The sequence below is a fragment of the Nicotiana tomentosiformis genome, chromosome 7 (genome assembly GCF_000390325.3).
Source record: "Nicotiana tomentosiformis chromosome 7, ASM39032v3, whole genome shotgun sequence".
In the NCBI taxonomy this organism is placed as follows: domain Eukaryota; kingdom Viridiplantae; phylum Streptophyta; class Magnoliopsida; order Solanales; family Solanaceae; genus Nicotiana; species Nicotiana tomentosiformis.
This window is the reverse complement of record NC_090818.1, coordinates 56,800,672-56,820,362: the sequence shown is the minus strand read 5'-3', so window position 1 is coordinate 56,820,362 and position 19,691 is coordinate 56,800,672. Positions and strand designations below refer to the sequence as shown.

The following is a 19,691-nucleotide window of genomic DNA, read 5'->3' as shown; positions in this document are numbered from 1 at the left end:
CCTAGCAGGGGCTGGAACACCACTGGCGGCTGGAAGAGCTAAATGAATAGGGCGACTCATATAACCCCTACCATGTCGAACTGCAGTTGGGGCATGAGTACTGCTGTAAGAAATATCCTGGCAATACTCACAACCTGCTGATAAGAAATATCCATCTCCAACTCCCTGGCCATACTAATCTGGATACTGGGATGTAGTCCCTCAATAAACCATCGAACCCTCTCTCGAACTATGGCAACCAAGGCCGGTGCATGTCGGGCCAAATCACTGAAGCAGACTGCATACTCTGGCACAGTCATAGCACCTTGATGCAGCTGCTCAAACTCTGCGTGTCATGAGTCCTTGAGGCTCTGAGGGACATACTCTCTCAAAAACATGTCCGAGAACTGAGTCCATGTAAGTGAAGTTGCCTCATCTAGACTACTCAACTCATAAGCACGCCACCACTGATAGGCTGCTCCTCTAAGCTGGAAGGTGATAAAAGAAACCCCACTCATCTCCGCTACGCCCATAGTACGGAGAATACAATGGCACTCCTCCAGAAAACCCTAAGCATCCTTTGACGCCAATTCACTGAAAGTAAGAGGGTGGTACTTTTTGTACCTCTCAAGTCTGAGCTGCTCCGCCTCAGAAACTGCTGCCCCAACCTCGGGCTGAGCTGGAGCTACCGGCTGCAACGGTATAATCTCTGGATCCTAGTCAACCTGAACCAGCTGCTCTGGAGTACCGGTGACGGGAGTTTGTGCTCCTCCCCTAGCCTGAGATGCGCAAGGAGCAAGTGGAATCAATCCATCCTGAGCTAAGGTGCTGAACATGCTTGGAAACTAGGCTAGAGTCTGCTGGAGAGCTGGTGGAGCAATAGGCACCTCAGGTGCCTGCCCTCCAACTGGAGCTACTGGGGGCTCCTTTGTAGCAGCTCGTGCGGGTGCCCTGGCTGCACCGCGTGGACGTTCTCGGCCTCTACCCCGGCCTCGGCCTCTCGCAGCAATAGCAGGGGGCACGGGTGCCTGGTCATCAGATCCGCCTATACGTGTCCTCACCAACTGTGAGAGAAAATAATACAAAAGTTTAGAATTTTTTTGGATGTCAACAAATTTCGCACGACAAGGAATCAAAGAAGTATAATTTTTCCTAATAGTTCCATAGCATCCCGAAGATAAGTACAGACGTCTCCATATCAATCCGCGAGACTCTAATAAACCGGCTTGTGACTCACGACACCTATGAACCTAGAGCTCTGATACCAATTTGTCACGACCCAAACTCCCTCTATATAACATCGTGACGGCACCTAGTCTCTACGACTAGGTAAGCCTAACAAATTGCGGAAATAACAATACAAAAATAAAACTTATCAACTAATTGCAATAGATACTGAATAACTAATAACAATGCCACTCGGCATGTACAACAATCAAAACACTAGACGTACACAGCTTCCCAAAACCCGGAACATCATGAGTCACAAGCTACAGAAGGAAAATTAGTATGTCTATACACCAGAGTCTAATAAAAAAAGTACGAAAGGTAAATGGCATAGGAGAGAATAGAGGGGGACTCCGAGGTCTGTGGATGCGGCAGATGTACCTTGAAGTCTCCTTACAGCAGCAAACACTCTCAGCTAGTAGCGGGGCTGATAAGAAGTACCTAGATATGCATACAAAACATGTGCATAAGAGTAGTATGAGTACACCACAACGGTACCCAGTAAGTGCCAAGCCTAACCTCAGTAGAGTAGTGATGAGGTTAGGTCCGGGCCCTAATGGGATATAATAACACGACAGATGATATAATAAAATGAAGTAAAACTGAGAATTTAACAGAAAGAATTCACAGAGGAATAACAATACACAAACAATGTGATAACAACAGGGGAGCTTCCGAGATACCGTCTCGTAGTCCCAAAAGTAAATATGCGAGGAGATCTCCCGAGGTATCGCCTCGTAGTCTCAAAAGTAAATATACAGGGAGAAATCTCGAGGTACTGCCTCGTAGTCTCCAAAGTAAATGTGCGGGGAGAACTCTCGAGGAACTGCCTCATAGTCTCAAAAGTAAATATGCAGGGAGAACTCCCGAGGAACTGCCTCGTAGTCTCAAAAGTAAATATGCAGGGAGAACTCCCGATGAACCTCCTTGTAGTCTCAAAAATAAATTTGCAGTGAGAACTCCCGAAGAACCGCCTCGTAGTCTCAAAAGTAAACACACAGCTCAAACCGATAAATACAACATTTAACATCACGATTTCTACAGTTATACTGATAAAGAACAAGAAAAAGCAGAAAATCAACTAGGCATGCTTTACAGAGTTCAAATAAGCAATTAAAGCATGTAGACATGCAATATTAGACTAAACAGGATAGCTACACATATTGGAATAGCTCAATTAAGAATGAAAAACAGACTAATACTCATTTAAACGGTATAACTCAAATTAAAGGAAAAACAGATTACTATTCAGTAAAATAAATCGGGTTTTTACAACAAATAGCCCGTGCACATACTCGTCACCTCACGTACACGGCACTCATATATCACAATAGTACCAAATCCTAAAAGGATTTCCCGCACACAAGGTTAGGCAAGCCACTTACCTCGAATCAAGCTCAATCAATCAGTAACAATGGCTTTTTCACGAATATCCGACGCCGAATAGACCAAATCTAGTCAAAATCAATTACATACCATAAATACAACTATAAGAAATTAATCTAATTAATGAAATCAAAGCTAAAGCAAGAAATTAGAAAATCGCCCCAAAAAGTCGACCCGGCCCCACGTCTCGGAATCGGGTAAAAATCATAAAATATGAACACTCATTCACTCACGAGTTTACTTGTACCAAAATTATCCAAATCCGATGTCAAAATCCCAATCAAAACCCAAAATCTTGGTTGAAGAACTTCTTTCCATTTTTCCCAAATGTTCACCCCAAATCCGAAATTAAATGATGAAATTAATGAAAGATTAGCGGGATATAACCAAAAACAAGTGAAGAATCATTACCCAATTGATGTCTCTGAAAATCCCTCAAAAGCTCGTCCAAATCCGAGCTCCCAACTCAAGTTTTTGATAAAAATGGCAAAACCCTCGTTTTTGAAATGTTATATTCTGCCAGATATTTCTTTCCTCGCGAACGCGGCCACACCCTCACGTTCGCGAAGAACAAATTTTCCTTCAGTCCAAAACCTTCTTCGCGAACGCGAGAGCCCCCTCGCGAAATGCAGAAGCTTACATTGCCTGACCCTACACGAACGCATAGGCTAACTGCCAGGAGTTCCATCTGACCGTTCCTTTACGCGAATGCGATGACCATATCGCGAACGCGTAGGCTAAATGATCCACATCTTCGCGAATGCGGGAACCACATCGCGAATGTGTAGAACAAACTCAACTAGCCTCCCAGATGCCTTACGCGAATGTGAGACCTCTCCCGCGAACGCGATGAAGAAAAGTCTGCAGCAAAAATACCAGAAAATCTGCTATCTTTCCTAAGTCCAAAATGATCCGTTAACCACCCGAAATCAACCTGAGGCCCCCCGGACCTCAAAACATACCTACAAGTCTTAAAACACCATAAAAACTTAGTTGAGCCCTCAGATTACATCAAACTACACTAAAAACACGAATCGCCCTCCGATTCAAACTTAATGAACTTGAAACTTTAAATTTCTACAACCGATGCCGAAACATATCAAATCACGTCCGATTGACCTCCAATTTCGCACACAAGTCATATTTGATATTATAGACCTACTCCAATTTCCAGAATCGGAATCCCACCCCGATATCAAAAAGTTCACTTCCGGTCAAAATCTCTAAAAACTCAACTTTCGCCAATTCAAGCCTAAATCAGCTACAGACCTCCAAAACATAATCCGGACATGCCCCTAAGCCAAAAATTAACGAACAGAGCTAATGGAACCCACGAAACTCCATTCCGGAGTCGTCTTCATATAGTTCTGACTACTATCAAAATCCTAAGGCTTAAACTTCGGTTTAGGGACTAAGTGTCCCAAAACACTCTGAAACCAAAAACAAAACCTCCTGACAAGTCACATAAGCAGAAAAAATATACGGGGAAGCAGTTAATAGGGTATCAGGGCTATTACTCTCAAAATGACCGGACATGTCACTACAATAAGACCCTCCAAGAATTGGATGACGTCACCTTGTCGAGGAGTATAGTCGGTCTTTCTCTCAGGGTGAGTGCTTAATGATTTGTCCCCCCTTTTTTTCCTTTGTTAGCAGGGGAATTTTCATGTTTACCTTACTTTTTTTTTCATTTTATGTTTGCAGACTTTGATTTTTGAGATTGAAAGTGCTCGAAGGGAGGATAAGCACAGGGAAATATTTGTGAGGTTGAAAAACAACTATTTCGAGTACCGTGGCAAGTAGCGGGAGTTTCACAGGCGGTTTAGTGAGGGTGAAAATTTGTAGGCCCTTCGTGCTGAGTTGAAGGAGAAGGATGACGAGCTGGTGAGAGTCATTGAGAAGTATAGCATCCTTGAGGGGACGCTGAGGAGTAGGGATGAGAAGTTTGAGGTCAGCAGAGCCGTGGAGGCCCAATGCGGCGACTTTCAGGCACAAGTGGTCGAGCTGAGCATGCAATTGGAAGAATGCCGGCTTCAGATAAAGGTTCTTAATGGTAAAGTTGTTGAGAAGGAGAGCGAGCTTGAGAAGGCAGAGTCTTCCCATTTGGTAAATGACGATCGACTAGAGGAGAGGAGATGAGAGTTGGAGAAAGACAATTCCCTCCTCTATGATCAGGTGGGCACTTTAGAAGCTGAGAAGGCACAACTGCTTGCACAACTATCTTCTTCTTGTACTTTAGAAATTCCCAACATTCCTCGGGACCTGTATGAAGAATGGATTCATGCCGAGGCTCAGTTGGACGTGTTTCACGATTTGCATAAGGCGGGGTTTGTTTCTGTAGTCGCTCTTGATGATGTTCGTGTTAAGGCCCGTGAGGCTCAGATCTCTTATGGATATGATCCCTCCACGCCTGGGGCTGGCGATGATGAGAGGGACGAGGGTGTGGATCAGCTTGAAGAGAATGCCTGGTATGATGCTGCATACCCTAAAGGCAAAGATGACGGTGATGAGAGGGATCAAGATGGCCCGGACATCGATGGTCAGGGTGGTGAAGGTGTAGGGGATCATAATGGTAGCGATCAGTAGTTTTTCTTCTTCTTTTATGTGAACTTCTGTATTTTTGCCGGCGTCTTCATGAGCCTTTGTAAAAAATATGTTTAAGTATGAAATGCCAAGGTTGTTTTCTGCATCCGTTTCCTTTCCTATGGTTTATTTTCTGTACTTATGTGTTTTTTGCTTCTGTTGTGGTTTCCTGTGCTCTTTGTTTACTATGCGTTGAGATGTGGCTGAGGTCATCAACTTGTTTGGTCGTGACCCTTCGTTAAATCGCGGCCAAGAACCGATAGGTGCTTTTTCGAATGAGGTCGAACATAACCTGAGTTTAATTATGGCCAAGGGCTGGTAGGTGTTAGCTCGAGCGAGGTCGAACATAACCTTAATTTAATTATGGCTGAGGGCCGGTAAGTGTTAGTTCGAGCGATGTCGAACATAAACTGAATTTAATTATGGCCGAGGGCCGATAGGTGTTAGTTCGAGCTAGGTTAAACATAATGTGAATTTAATTATGGCAGAGGGACGGTAGGTGTTAGTTCGAGCGAGGTCGAACATAATCTGAATTTAAGGAAGATGTGCTGATAAGTGTAAAGTTTATTGCCTTGACATTATTGCTTTTGCTACATACTTGAAGAAATTTCCAAATTTTTGGGTGTTGGCTGGCGTTCCAGTCCCAATCCTGGTCTATCTAGTCCCTTCATTGTTCGATCTGGAGAATAATGAGAGGTTGAGCAATGAAATAGTGATCACGGCCTTGCCTTCACATACTTTGACTTGGAGTGTTCCCTTCGTTGCTTCGTTAAAAACCTCCTTGAGAAAACCCAACTGGGACAAAACTAAAGTGAGGGAAAAAAGAGTGCGACTTGGGGGACGCTTTTTCTTTTAGAAGTTGAAGTATTTGAGGTGGTTGATATTCCAATTGTTTGGTAGTAGCTTTCCTTCCATTGTTTCTAGTTGAAATGATACTTTATTTACTTTTGCTGTGATTTTGTACGGACCGTCCCAATTTGTTCCTAGCTTGCCTTCAATGGGATCTTTGCTCGCTTGGGTTTTAGCTTTCGGTACGTAGTCCCTGATTTTGAACGGCTTGACCTTTGCTTTCTTGTTATAATAGCCTTCTATTATTGTCGTTGCTTGCGCCGCTCTCATGGGAGTACCTTAGACTGGGCTACCCGACCTCGACTGGTATTATTGCCTCGGTCGTGTAGACCAAAGAGTAGGACATCTCTCTTGTGCTCCTTTTCGGAGTTGTTTGGTAGGCCCACAATACTTCTAGTAGTACTTCTGGCCATAGGCCCTTGGCATCCTCAAGATTCTTTTGCATGATGTTTAGTATTGATTTGTTAGAGGACTCTGCTTGCCCGTTGCCAGCGGGGTGGTACGGGGTTGAGAGTATTCTTTTGATATGCCATTTCTCGAAAAATTTGGCAGTTTTCTTTCCTGTGAATTGGGGTCCGTTGTCGCACCTGATTTTATTGGGAAGGCCGAACCGGCATATGATATTCCTCCATATAAAGGTGATTACTTCCTGTTCTTGTATTTGGGCAAATGCTCGTGCTTCCACCTACTTAGAGAAATAGTCAGTTAAAACCAAAAAGAATCGTACATTACCTCGTCCTGCCGGGAGGGAGCCCACGATGTCCATTCCCCATTTGATGAACATACAAAGTGAGGTGACCGAGTGGAGGTGTTCGCCCACTTAGTGAATCATTGGGGTGTACTTCTGGCATTGCTCGCATCTTTTCACGAAATTTGCGGCCTTCTTTTTCATGGCGGGCCAGTAATATCCCACCCGTATGAGGCATCTGACTAGTGCTTGGCTACCGGAATAAGCCCCACAATGACCTTCGTGGATTTCTTTAAGGATGTGCAGAGTTTTGTTTGGGCCCAGTCACTTCGCTAAAAGGCCACCGTAAGTTCTCTTATACAGGTCATTGTGGAGGATACTGTATCTTATTGCTTGCATTCTCAGTTTCTTGGCCTCTTTTTATCGCCAGGGAGTGTGCCGTCCTACAAGTATGCGACAATACGATTGCGCCAGTCCCAACTTAAGTTAATGGTTCTTACCTCGACTTGGTCTAGCGATGAGTTGAGGAGATTGACCACGTTTTTGTCTCCTGTTGTGAAGCTTTTGGTGGATGCGACTAGTTTAGCGAGTCCACCTGCCTCTGCATTCTATGCTCGTAGAATTTGGTCGAGCTAACATTCGTTGAACTCGGGCAGCAGCTTGCAGATTTCGGTCTAGTATTTTTTGCAATCTTTGTTCCTTGATTTGGAAAGTCCCTATGACTTGGTTGACCACGAGCTTGGAATCATAATGTAATTTTAAACGTTTTGCCCCATACTTGAGCGCTAGTCTCAAACCTACAATGACAGCCTCATACTTGGCCTCGTTGTTAGTCATATTCGGGCACCTTATGGACTGGCGAATTACTTCACCTGTTGGGACATCGAGTTCGAGTCCCAGTCCGGACCCTGATGCGTTGGATGCGCCATCGGTGTATAGGACCCATAGGTTTTGTGTTTGGTGGAAAGTTTGGACGGCTTCCCTTTCGACTTCAGGCATAATTTTTGCACTGAAGTCGACGACAAAGTCAGCGTGCACTTGCGACTTTATCTTCGTTCGCGACTGGTACGTGATATCGTGCTCGCTTAGCTCGATGGCCCACTTGGACAACCTTCCCGATAACTTGGGTTTATGTAAAATGCTTCTTAGGGGGGAAGTTGTGTTTACCGAGATAGGGTCACATTGAAAATATGGTCTAAGCTTTCTTGAAGCTATGACTAAGGCCAAAGACAGTTTCTTGAGGTGTGGGTACCTCGTCTCGTCATCGACTAGTATTTTTCTAATGTAATAAATGGGAGATGCGTACCTTTGTTTTCTCAAATTGGGACTGCGCTTATAGCTACCTCGGACACAGCTAGATAAATGAGGAGACGCTTCCCCGGCTCTGGTTTTGAAAGCAAGGGCGGCGACGACAAGTATGCCTGTAGTTCCCTCAGAGCTTGGACACACTCCGAAGTCCATTGGAGGCCGTTATCTTTCTTAAGTATGCCAAAGAATTTATGGCACCTATCCGAGGACCGCGAGATGAACCTTGATAGGGCAGCGATGCAACCAGTCAACCTTTAGACCTATTTTTTGGTGGTCAAGAGTTCGGGTATCCCCTCGATGATTTTGATTTGGTAAGGGCTGACCTCGATCCCTCGTTGTCATACCGGGAAACCTAGGAACTTTCCTGAGGCTACGCCGAGGGCACACTTCTCTGAGTTCTATTTCATTCTATACCGTCTGAGTATGTCGAAAGTTTCTTTTAGATGGTCAATATGATCTTCTCCCCTTTTGGACTTGACCAGCATGTCATTATTTATACTTCCATTGTTTTACCGAGCTGATCCTTAAGCATCCTCGTCACCAACCTTTGATGAGTCTCCCCTGTGTTCTTTATTCTGAAGGGCATGACCCTGTAGCAGTACGTTCTTTGGTGGGTGATGAATGTGGATTTTTCCAGATCTTCCTCTTCCATGAGGATCTGATTATAGCCTGAGTAAGCGTCCAATAAGCTTAGTAGCTCATGACCGGCCATTGCATCAATGAGTTGGTCGATGCGAGGCAGTGGGAACGAATCCTTTGGGCATGCTTTGTTCAAGTCTATGAAGTCCATGCACATCCGCCATTTCTCCTTTTTTTTTAAACTATTAATACGTTGGCGACCCACTTGGGGTACTTCAAATCCCTGATGTAACCATTTTCTAATAGTTTTTCCACTTCCTCACGCACTACGTTGTTGATTGCGGAGTTGAATTTACACCTAACCTGACTCACCGGGGGGTGGAAGGGGTCGACGTTTAATTTGTGCGTGGCAATTTTCTTTGGGATGCCCGGCATATCTGCATGGCTAAAAGCAAATAAATTTGCGTTAGCTTTTAAGAATTGACTGAATTTACCTGGTTCCTGAAGTTTGCAATCGATATAGGCCTTCTTGCTATGGTCGTTGGGAGATAATTGAATGGGGTTAAGGTCTTCTATGGTCGATCCTGCGGCTTTGACTATGTCGGGCTCTTTGATGTCTTCCCCGATCTCGTCATGCCCCGACCTCGACCTTGCTGACTGCTATGCCTCTTTTTCTTAGTCTTTCCTTTGTTGGGTGACCATGTTGTCTAAATCAATGCGGTAGCATTCCCGGGATGTACGTTGCTCTCCTCGTATGCTGAATATTCCCTATGGAGTTGGGAATTTGACGACTTGGTATAAGTTGGAGGGGACAACCTTCATGGGGTATATCCATGGTCATCCCACTATGGCATTGTACGCGGTGTCTTGGTCCATGATGTGGAATATTATTTCTAGAGTCACGCCGCCGGCCAAAACAAGGAGTGTAATTTCCCCGGACGTCCGTTCAACTGCATTGTTAAAACCAGCTAGTGCGATGTAGCGCGGTACTATCTTATCCTATAGTTTCATTTGGGTAAGTACTTGGGGATGGATAATGCACGCGCCGCTCCCGTCATCTATCATAATGCGTTTAACATCAATATCTAAAATTCGTAGATTAATAACAAAGGCGTCATTATGAGGAAAAGCCAAACCGTCGGCGTCCAACTTGTCGAAGATGATACTTTCTTCGAGTTTGTCGTACCATTCACGGGTGATAAATCGCTTGAGTTTGTGGGTAGTGGTGAATTTCACGCTGTTGATGGAGGCATCGTTGCCGCCGTCGATGATCATGTTGATGGTACGGGCTGGTGAGGTGAGATAGGCGGCCCTTGATGTTCGCGTCCTCTGGCAAAATTTGTTCTTCCCTTATCGCTTAGCAACTTTTTAACGTGTCCTTATTGTAGCATATTCACAACTTCCTGCCTCAGAGTGATGCAGTCTTTAGTCTTGTGCCCTCGTTCCTGGTAAAACTCATAGAGGGCGTCAGGTTTTCTGATGTTAGGGTCCGATCTCATCTTTGGTGGTCACTTCACTTTTGGCCCGAGCTTCTCCAGGGCGTAGACTATCTCTGTAGGTGACACAAAAATTGTGAGCAGATAATGGGGGGGCATACCTCTGTCGTTCGGATGGGTTACCATCATTAGTCTGGATGGACCTTCTTCGTAGCGGGGGGAGGGGGTGGCGGTAGTTCTGATATATGGTTGATGTCGTTCCCCGTTGGGTCGTGGAATTGGATGATCTCTTCTAGCATTGTCTCTTCGATCCTTTCTTGATTCCGCTTGTACCGAGGTTAGTCGGTGGGTTGGCCCGTTGAGGTCGTCCTCATCTGCATGAACCTTGGCACAATAAGCATTGTGGATTTCATCCTAAGTGATTGGGGGTACTTTATCAACCGAATCAACAGTTTCCTCGTTGCTCTTGAACCATCCCTACTCAGCCCGTTCTAAAAAGCTGCGACCGCCATCCCTTCGGACACGTTTGGAAAAGTCATCCTTACTCGGTTGAACCGGGTGAGGAATTCACTCAGTCAATCTCTCAGAGATTGTTTAATAGAAAATATGTCGTTCACTCTAGCCTCGGCCTTCTTGACTCCGACGTGGGCCGTTATGAACTTGTCGGCCATTTCTTCAAAGGTTTCTGTGGAGCGTGCTGGTAGCTGTGAATACCAGGTTAATGCCCCTCCTGTGAGGGTTTTGCCAAACTTCTTCAGCAAAATGGAAGACACATGTTCTTTGGTGAGGTCATTGACTTTTACGACGGTGACGTAGTGAGTCATATGATCTTCAGGGTCGGTTGTGCCGTCATATATCCTGAGGTAGGGCATCGTTTTAAAGGTTTTTGGTATAGCATGTGGGGCTGCGTCATCAATGTACGGCTGTTCGACGAACCGGCCGACATCCCTCTTCAGCAACAACTTAGGGGCGCTAGGTATTTTATCGACCCTTCCTTGGTGTTCTTTTATTTGATCTCGGAGCGCCTTGTTTTTATTCTCCATTTCTTCCATCCTTTTCAGAATGGCTGCAAGGGCATTGTCACCTGCACTATCAATGATATTGTGAGTAATATATGTCATTGGAGGAAAAAGATGGTTGCAATGCTCGTCCGCTTGTTGTATCGTGCAAGTCCTTGCATTTTCTGTAGTCGTATCCCGAGCGGGCTTGTTGAGGACGCTGGTTAGTGTGTCAATTAGCCATGCTTCGAGGAGCTTTTTTAGAGTTGGGGGTATCTCTTCCCCCACAGACGCGGAGGCTCCCTTACCACAAGATTTTGTGATGTTATAGTGAGGGAGTGGTGACCCGTCTCGCCTTGGGGATGCACTGGGCGCGTGTCCTCACCCGCGGTTTCACAGTTTCATTGATGACGTTCATGGGGTTGGTTGGGTGGTCACTTGCTGTTCTCGTTCTTTCTTCTCGGTTACCTGCCATGTAGGGTTTTGTATGCACAAAGAGATCTTGGGTTTTGTGACGTTAGTGACTCGTGTTAGTCGTAGATCTAGAGAAAACTAAAAATTTAACTAAGAGATTCCCACAAACGGCTCCAAATTGTTTGACAAAAAATATGGCTCTTGGTTCAAATAATTAAATTTATGTAATTATGGGTTAAACTTAGTTAACAATAATATTTCTAGATGTAATTTCCGAGGGTGCAATAAATATTAGATGGGTCTGGTCAAATAGTGATAACAATATGCAACAACGGTTCCAAAAAGCATGAGCAATAATATAGTATTTAATGGCAATGCATAATAATAAATGACATTTAAGTAAAAAAGAGGAATGATTCACCCAATAAAGGATGAACTAGATGGTTGTTCCTCCTGACAATGATGAGTGACAGACAAATCCTTGAATGTTCGAGTTATTCTCGGATCTGATGGAAAAGTATGGAATAATATAGACAAGAATCTCAGTGAAAAGGTGGTGTTTGTATCTTAGTAAGAGACAAAGAGAGAATCGTTTTGCCAACGTGTGTCTTACAAAAATATATCACATGCCCCTATCATTGTCTCTTTTTTCTATATATATGAGACATATTCCTAAGAGAACTAATAGTACAAGTGTAGAGAATATCCATTAGAATATTCCCTTTTAATATCATCTCCTGACAAACTAGCCATTACAGCTCTTATCATTTATATTCAACCTCGACCTCGACCCTTGTCGACATCTCGATTACGACTCATATCGACACTTCGGCCAAGGACTTTGCTTCTTTTTGGGTCGCTTCGACTAAGGTCGACTCGAGAATCCTTCCCATAATATTATCTTGGTTTAGATACTCTAGAGACAGATTTTTCCTCATACAATTATGAAGAGCATATGTGAAAGATTCATAAATGAAAAAGGGTGGGAGGTGGGAGGTGGGAGGAGGGGAAGGGGGGAGACAGAGAAAAAATAGCAATAGGTAATCACGATAATTTCGAGTTTTAATCATGAGAATTAGGTACTACTTATAAATTTGGTATTTATCCATTATTTAACATATTATCCTAATGCAAATGTGTGAATTCAAATTAATTGGGTCAGCAAAATTTGAATATCATTGAATGCTAAGAATAAAGAAAAACATCATAGAAGTAAGTAAGAGGGACAAAAAATGGTTCAAGTGGTAAGCACCCTTCTAAGATTGTGGGTTAGAGAGGGAAAAAAAAGGCTAGAGGGAGGCAACTGCATCAAGTGAAGAGTATGGAAGTAACCATTCAACGTATGGAGTTGCATGATTTTGATTCATTTATGTTACTTATATCATATGCAATGTGGTTGGCCATGCCTCGAATTTCTGAATTTCTTCACCACGTGTCATGATAATTAATTTCTTATGATTAACTACTTGGAGTAATATATAAAAATAATTATTAAACAAAATTTTTGTTCTGAATTAGAAACACTATAAGAATTGCCAACCAACTAGAGCAAAGATGTCACATATATAAAGACATTGCATTTATTTGTTACATCAAATTTCATTCACTGAGGAAATAACAAATAAACTTGGAACGTTCTACGATTAAAGCCCACCTCCACCCCCACCCAACCCCAGAAAAGAAACTAAAGAAAGAGAGAAGAAAGCTAATCAACAAGTCCGAGTTTAATTAGATTTAATTTTTCTCGATCTAATTAATTAATTGACTAATGGGGCGAACTAATGTTATCATCATCAAGATCATCTAGTGAAAGGAATACTTCATCCAAGCATGAAAGCTCTGCGCTATCATTGTCAGAGTTGCTTTCGTGTACACAACAAATCAGAGGGAGCTAGGATTTGAAGTGTGTGGTTCTAATTTTAAAATAAAACACTGCTTTCAGTGGAAATCGAACCCCCATCTTTCCCAACGAACCCACAGCCCTTACCGTTGAACCAAGACCCCTTTTGTTACTGGGTTCGGCAGTATATATTTATATAAATTTAGTAAATATTTCAATACAAATACATGGTTGCGGAAAAAGTTACTGGGTTCGCCCGAACCCGCACCCACTAGGTAACTTCGCCCCTGCAACAAATTACCCATTTACTATACTCCTGAAAAAAAGCAACAAACACAAAAATAAGACGACTGCCATACTATACCAAAAATAAGGAATTTAACTTACATATGTGGATTAATACACTGATTTTTATATAATATTAATGTAATTTAATTTGTTATAGCAGATTGTCTTCATTAAATTTAAAGTAACTTGTTCCACGAGTTTATTACTCCTAGAAGTTACCTATAGCTAGTTACTCTCGCTGGTTCATTTTAAAGGTCGTTTAAACATTTTACGGTTCGTCTGAAATAAGTGTCATCTTAATCAAAATCAAGAAGACATTATTTTGTTTTCTTTCAAATTTACCCTTATTTTGATATATGATATCGGTATAACTTTCTAAAAATTCTTCTCATGTTTGAAGAGAAATAAAGGGTCACTTAGTCAAATAATCTCTTATAATTAATGTTATTAACTGATTTTCTTAAAAAGTATGTTAAAACCATCCAATATAAATTTTTAATACTATATATCATGAATAAAAATTAAACTCCAAAAGTAATTTGGGCCACATTATTAATTAGTATGTCAAAGTGGACATACATTTGTGGAATGAGTTGTTGATCTTCTAGAGGATGATCGATTGCTACTACTTGTTGAAGCTGAAGAATGAGAAAGCCTGTATTCCTGCATTAGCCAATTGGTTTTATGGCCTTGTGGTGGCTCATCACCCATGTAAAATCCATAGTATTTCTTCGTCCCAATAACTTTGTGATTGGAACTTGACAATATTGATTCATCAACTCCCACAGGTTGCCAGTATCCATTCCCTGTGATTCGGGTCTCATTTGTTATCCTACTATAGAAATACCATTTGTTTCCTACTGCCATTGTTTTTCCTGCCAACACCATATCATGCATGAAAATTAAAATTATAAGAGTTTTAACTTGTATACTTTGACAGTGTAAAAACATTATTGTATTATCACGTCACCTAAAGATAATTTCATATTAGTAACTTAAAAAATAAGGTAAATTATTTGCTAACAGGTTAAAAAAAGATATTAATAGACGTGATAGTGTGAAATATATTCTTACAGGCACGTGTATACAAGTAAATATCCAATAAAAAACAAGTGTTGGAAGTATATACCTGCATCCAAATCCCAAGGATCATAGGGATAAAGATGAAGATCAGGAATGATATCAGGATGGCAAGGTAAGAGAGAAGCCTTGCGTTGGAGAAAATGAACAACCAGCTCCTCATCTGTTGGGCTGAACCTAAAACCAGGTGGTAGGTTTACATTATTATTATCCCCCATTAATTCAACTATGCAACTCAATTAGTATGAAATGAGACGTTCGTCATCGTCTTGGACTTGGCCGTGCCCTATGGATTGGTCAAGCTCATGTGACAGTGACGTCAATAGGAAGTACTATATATTAGGAAAGAAAGAATGAAATATTGATGTATATATCCCAGCAAATATATCTAGCTAATGCAGGAAGAATACAAGAATAGTAGAAGGATATATATTGGAATGTCTAATAATGGTAGAATTAACGGAGGACAAAGGAATGATTTTATAGTGAGAGAAAGGAAGGAGAGAGAAAGAAGGTAATAAAGTTTAGGATCATCAACACCACCACCACCATACTGACCTCATTTCTCAAATTTCACGCAGTCTCTCCATTATATTTTCTGCTAGCTTCAATGCAGGGTTTGCTTCACTTTTGGATACTTAAATGGTTATCGTTGGCTGGTGGCTATCTAAAGGTGAGGGGTGATATACCTGCAATTATATTTGTGGGTTCACGCGAATATAGTAGCTTTTATTTAAATTTTATATATATAAATCCACTAATATCTATATATATATATATATTTGACTTTGAACTAAATTATTATTATTGTATAAGTATTAATTTAAAGTTGTTGTAAGAACTGGAACATTAAATCCTGAATTTGATTAAGAGTAGTTATAACTCAAGCATTTGGATCAAAATCCAATACTTGAGACTAACGAGACCTGTTTTTATTGGAGGGAATCAAATAAATCCCCTTTTTTTCTCTCTTCACGTGTAGTTACATGTTCGCTACAGTACAATGTATATTAATACTTGGATTATAGGCAAAGATCGGACATGGATTTATACAAGAATGGTGTTCCAAAGCAACATATATGCAGATCTAGGATAGGACTGCGGTACTTGGCTTAAGTTATAAGCGTCTCTACAGTACTTCAACCTATTAAGCGCTGATGAGGTCACTTTAGGAGTACCCTTTTTTTTTTCGGCTGAAGAAGATATATTTTATACTATATATTAACTAACCATTTCAAGAAATGACCCTTCTCCTGAGTACTTGATTTGAAGGATACAGTGTTGGCTTCTCTGAAAATGTGCCGCACAGGTGGCCCTCCAACAATTACTTGCATTTAGTAAGGATATGTGAATTGTATTTATCATTTGCTCCATTGAGTACAGAGCATACTACTTGCAATCATCAACCCAAAATCCACCTAGTCATGATAGCATCTAGCCCAATGCTAGATAAACTTAATATAGAATAAGATAACTCAAATGAAAGATCAAAACGAAAAGAATAATAATAACTGAATTATATACAACTTTCCAAGGACTGGTAGTACAAGTTATAAGCCACTATAATTTAGATTTACAAAACTGATATGACAATATCGGTTTGAAGTTTACACAAACAGAAATGAAATTCGAAACTACCTTGAACAAGAGATATAGCTTGAATCTGAAACGCAGGTACGTCTGACTTCGTCTTCCACATTTACGCAGTTCCAAGATATGCACGCAAGGTGCATATATGAGTGTAATATGAGTATAATCGATCCCATGTACTCCGTAAGTATCTTGACTAACCTCGGCGAAATAGTGACGAGATTTTAAGTTAAAAGATACTCACTCAATATTTTACATATACAGATGATAAGCAGGAAGAACAATAAAAGAAAGAGACACGAATAATCACGTACTAAATGAAACAAGAAACAAGAATACAATGACACGGGGACCAGAATATCATTAGTTCTTAGTTTCACAACACAACACGATAACAAAAATCAATAGACAAGAATAACCACAATACATCTTCTCTGTTGTGTCGTGCAATCCGGTCCCATATATAATATCTTCTCCGTTGCAGCGCACAACCCGATCCACAAGTATTAAGTAGAGGTGTGTAAGAAGTGAAATTATGTAACATGTGGAGGCACGCAGCAAGTAAATACATCTAGCATATGAAGGCATGTAGTAAGTGAAGGCATGTAACAGGTCAAGACAACTCATAGGTAAATCGCGTAACAAATAGAGGCAAGTAACATGTACGAGCAAATAACAGTAAAAGCATGAATTCGAAGAGAACATGTAGCAGATTTAAATTGAGTAGAGGCATAGGAGTAACTGTAACGAACAAGGTAGAAATAGATATATAACAGTTATCAGGCCAAACATGAAATACAGAGGTAACTATATAAGGAACACAAAAGGTGAAAGTAACCTGCAAAACAACAAACATTAGTAGAAACTAAAGTAGAGGGAATGTAAGTATTTAACGGACGAGTATTCATAACAAAAATTCAATTCCCATTCTTCTCACACGATAACAACCAACCGGCCAATCTTAATTCTCACCACACGATAATACTCATCATGCCAACATCGTGTCAACCGCACGGAAATATCAATCGTGGAACATAAAACCCTAAGGCCCCAATCATTATTTCTTATTACAAATAAAGAAGCTCAAGTGGCATGACAATAACAAGTATAGATGAATGTTCATGATGCATTGGTTTAATTAAGCAGGTAAACGGTCTCAAAACAATACATTAAATCCTTTCAAAATGTCATATGTCGTAAAATAATTTCTAAAATAGGTAGTTGAATTTTATTAGTCGTAGAATTAAATGAAGTATATGATAAGGGATCACCAAGTTCAACAAATCACAAAGAAGCATATAATTTCCCTTCCCGGGTATGAAAATCCTGGCACATGCATATACGCCTGTCACCTCGTATATGCATAACCCTCACATGTATCAAACAATTTAATTTAGAAGGAAAAATTCCATCAATAAAGTTAGGCAAGACACTTACCTCAAATAAGCCAAATCCGTACACTAGAAGAGTCATCCCACATGAATCGACCTCCGAACGGCTAGAAACTAGCCAAAAGCAACTCAAAAATATTAAATAATGTCATAGGAATCGAACCCAAACAATAAAGGTCGAATCTTTAATTAAATACTCAAAGTCAAACCAAAAACACAACCTTGGACCGCAACCCGAAATTTGACAAAACTCACAATTTACGATAACCCATTCGAATATGAATCCAACCACAATAATTTCACTCAAATCCAACTCCAATTCGATGTTCAAACTCAATTATTCACTTTAGAAAAGTTTAGACAAAAATCCTCAATTTCACTTTTAGATTTATCAATAAAATTCAAAAATCAAAGATGGAATCATGTAAAATAATTAAATTCGAGTCAAAATTACTTACCCTAATCTAAATCGTGAAAATCCCCTCCAAGATCGCCCAAATCCGAGCTTTATAACTCAGAATGTGATAAAATAACCAAAACCTTAAAAATAGAGTACTTATAAGCACTGCCTAGTTATATGCATCACGATCGCGTAGAAGGAAAATAGAATGCCAGCAAAATAAATGTCACGACCCAAAATTCTAACCTGTCGTGATGGCGCCTATCTCGATACTAGGCAAGTCGATAATCTCAATAAAATACAATTTCTCTTAAGTTTGAAAATATAATATTTAAATACGATTCAAAATCCCACAAATACTGATACGAACACTCCCCAAAACCTGGTGTCACTGAGTACATAAGCATCTAATATGGATACAAGTCAAAAGAAAATGGTCTATAATAGTCTAAGACCAAATACAATAAACAAGGAGATAGGAGAGACAAGGTCTACGAAACACGACAACTATCTATGTATCTCCGAAAAATCAACTGTGTGAGAAAATTAACACCCGCTATGTCTAGAAGCACCTGGATCTGCACACGAAGTGCAGGATATAGTATGATTATAACAAACTCAGCAAGTAACAATAATAAATAATGAATTAAAGATAGTGACGAGCTACACAGTTATAGTTCATTTCCAGTAATTCCAACAGAGAATAGACATGCTTTCAAATCCAGCAGTTTAAGTCAAATCAATTTATACAGTTCAAGTTCATGTAATCTGGATATAAGATCTTTCAGAGAATTTAACAATAATGACAAATAGCAACTAAGTGCAACAACAAATGAAAAGCAAGTACAGCCTCTCAGGGCAATAGTCACTCCACTCGTCACAACAACTCAACCACTCTACTCTTAGCCCTCAGCACTCACACTCAATGAGTACCCGCGCTTAATGGGGGGTGTACATACTCAGGAGGGGCTCCTACATCCCAAGCGCCATAATCAGCATGGACAACTCACGTGTTGCATGGACAACTCACATGCTATATTATCCTGCACGGACAACTCACGTGCCATAATATCCTTACCTTACCGACAGGCCCTCGGCCTTACTCAGTCCTCAACCTCTCTAGTCTCTCGGGCTCTAGGAAATCACAAAGATCAGCCCAAACAACGATAACATAGTGTATCAACAAATATCAAGAAAGACTGAGGTATGATATGCAAGAAAATTCATGGCTGAGTACAAGACAACTATTAGCAAATAATTCAACAAGCACGCAACCTCTGTGGGTTCTAACAATACCATCACATAGCCTAAGCATGATTTCTAACATGATTTACAGTCAAATTTATTTAACACATAGAGAGCATATAGCTAACAACAAGTTATTCAACTTTACAGTTCCACGGGACGGACCAAGTCACAATTTCCTCGGTACACGCCCACACGCCCGTCACCTAGTATGTGCGTCACCTCCAAAATAATCATATGACATAAAATTCCGGGGTTTTATACCCTCAGGACCAGATTTAAAACTATTACTTACCTCAAACCGTGTAATTCTTTATTCTGCTATGCCTTTGCCCCGATAACTACTCTCCAAAAGCCTCGTATCTAGCCACAATTAATTCGATTCAATTAATACCAATTATTATAATTAA

General features: G+C 40.9%; 1 protein-coding gene across 1 annotated transcript; it reads right to left on the bottom strand.

Annotated features, from left to right (window-relative positions):
• Window positions 1-13,130: 13,130 nt before the first annotated feature.
• LOC117274256 (NAC domain-containing protein 104-like) lies at window positions 13,131-14,873 on the bottom strand. The gene is made up of 4 exons (XM_070179842.1): window positions 14,705-14,873; window positions 14,155-14,450; window positions 13,589-13,603; window positions 13,131-13,338 (listed from the first exon to the last, which is right to left on the bottom strand). Exons 1-4 carry the CDS (start codon window positions 14,871-14,873, stop codon window positions 13,213-13,215), a joined length of 606 nt encoding a protein of 201 aa, XP_070035943.1. The 3' UTR covers window positions 13,131-13,212.
• Window positions 14,874-19,691: the final 4,818 nt, after the last annotated feature.

Bases quoted from the DNA above. Each gene is read 5' to 3' on its own strand.
- LOC117274256 (XM_070179842.1), bottom strand. From the start codon at position 14,873: ATGGGGGATAATAATAATGTAAACCTACCACCTGGTTTTAGGTTCAGC. The intron at 14,451-14,704 runs GTATATACTTCC...TGGTGTTGGCAG, and splicing joins TCCTTGGGATTTGGATGCAG to GAAAAACAATGGCAGTAGGA.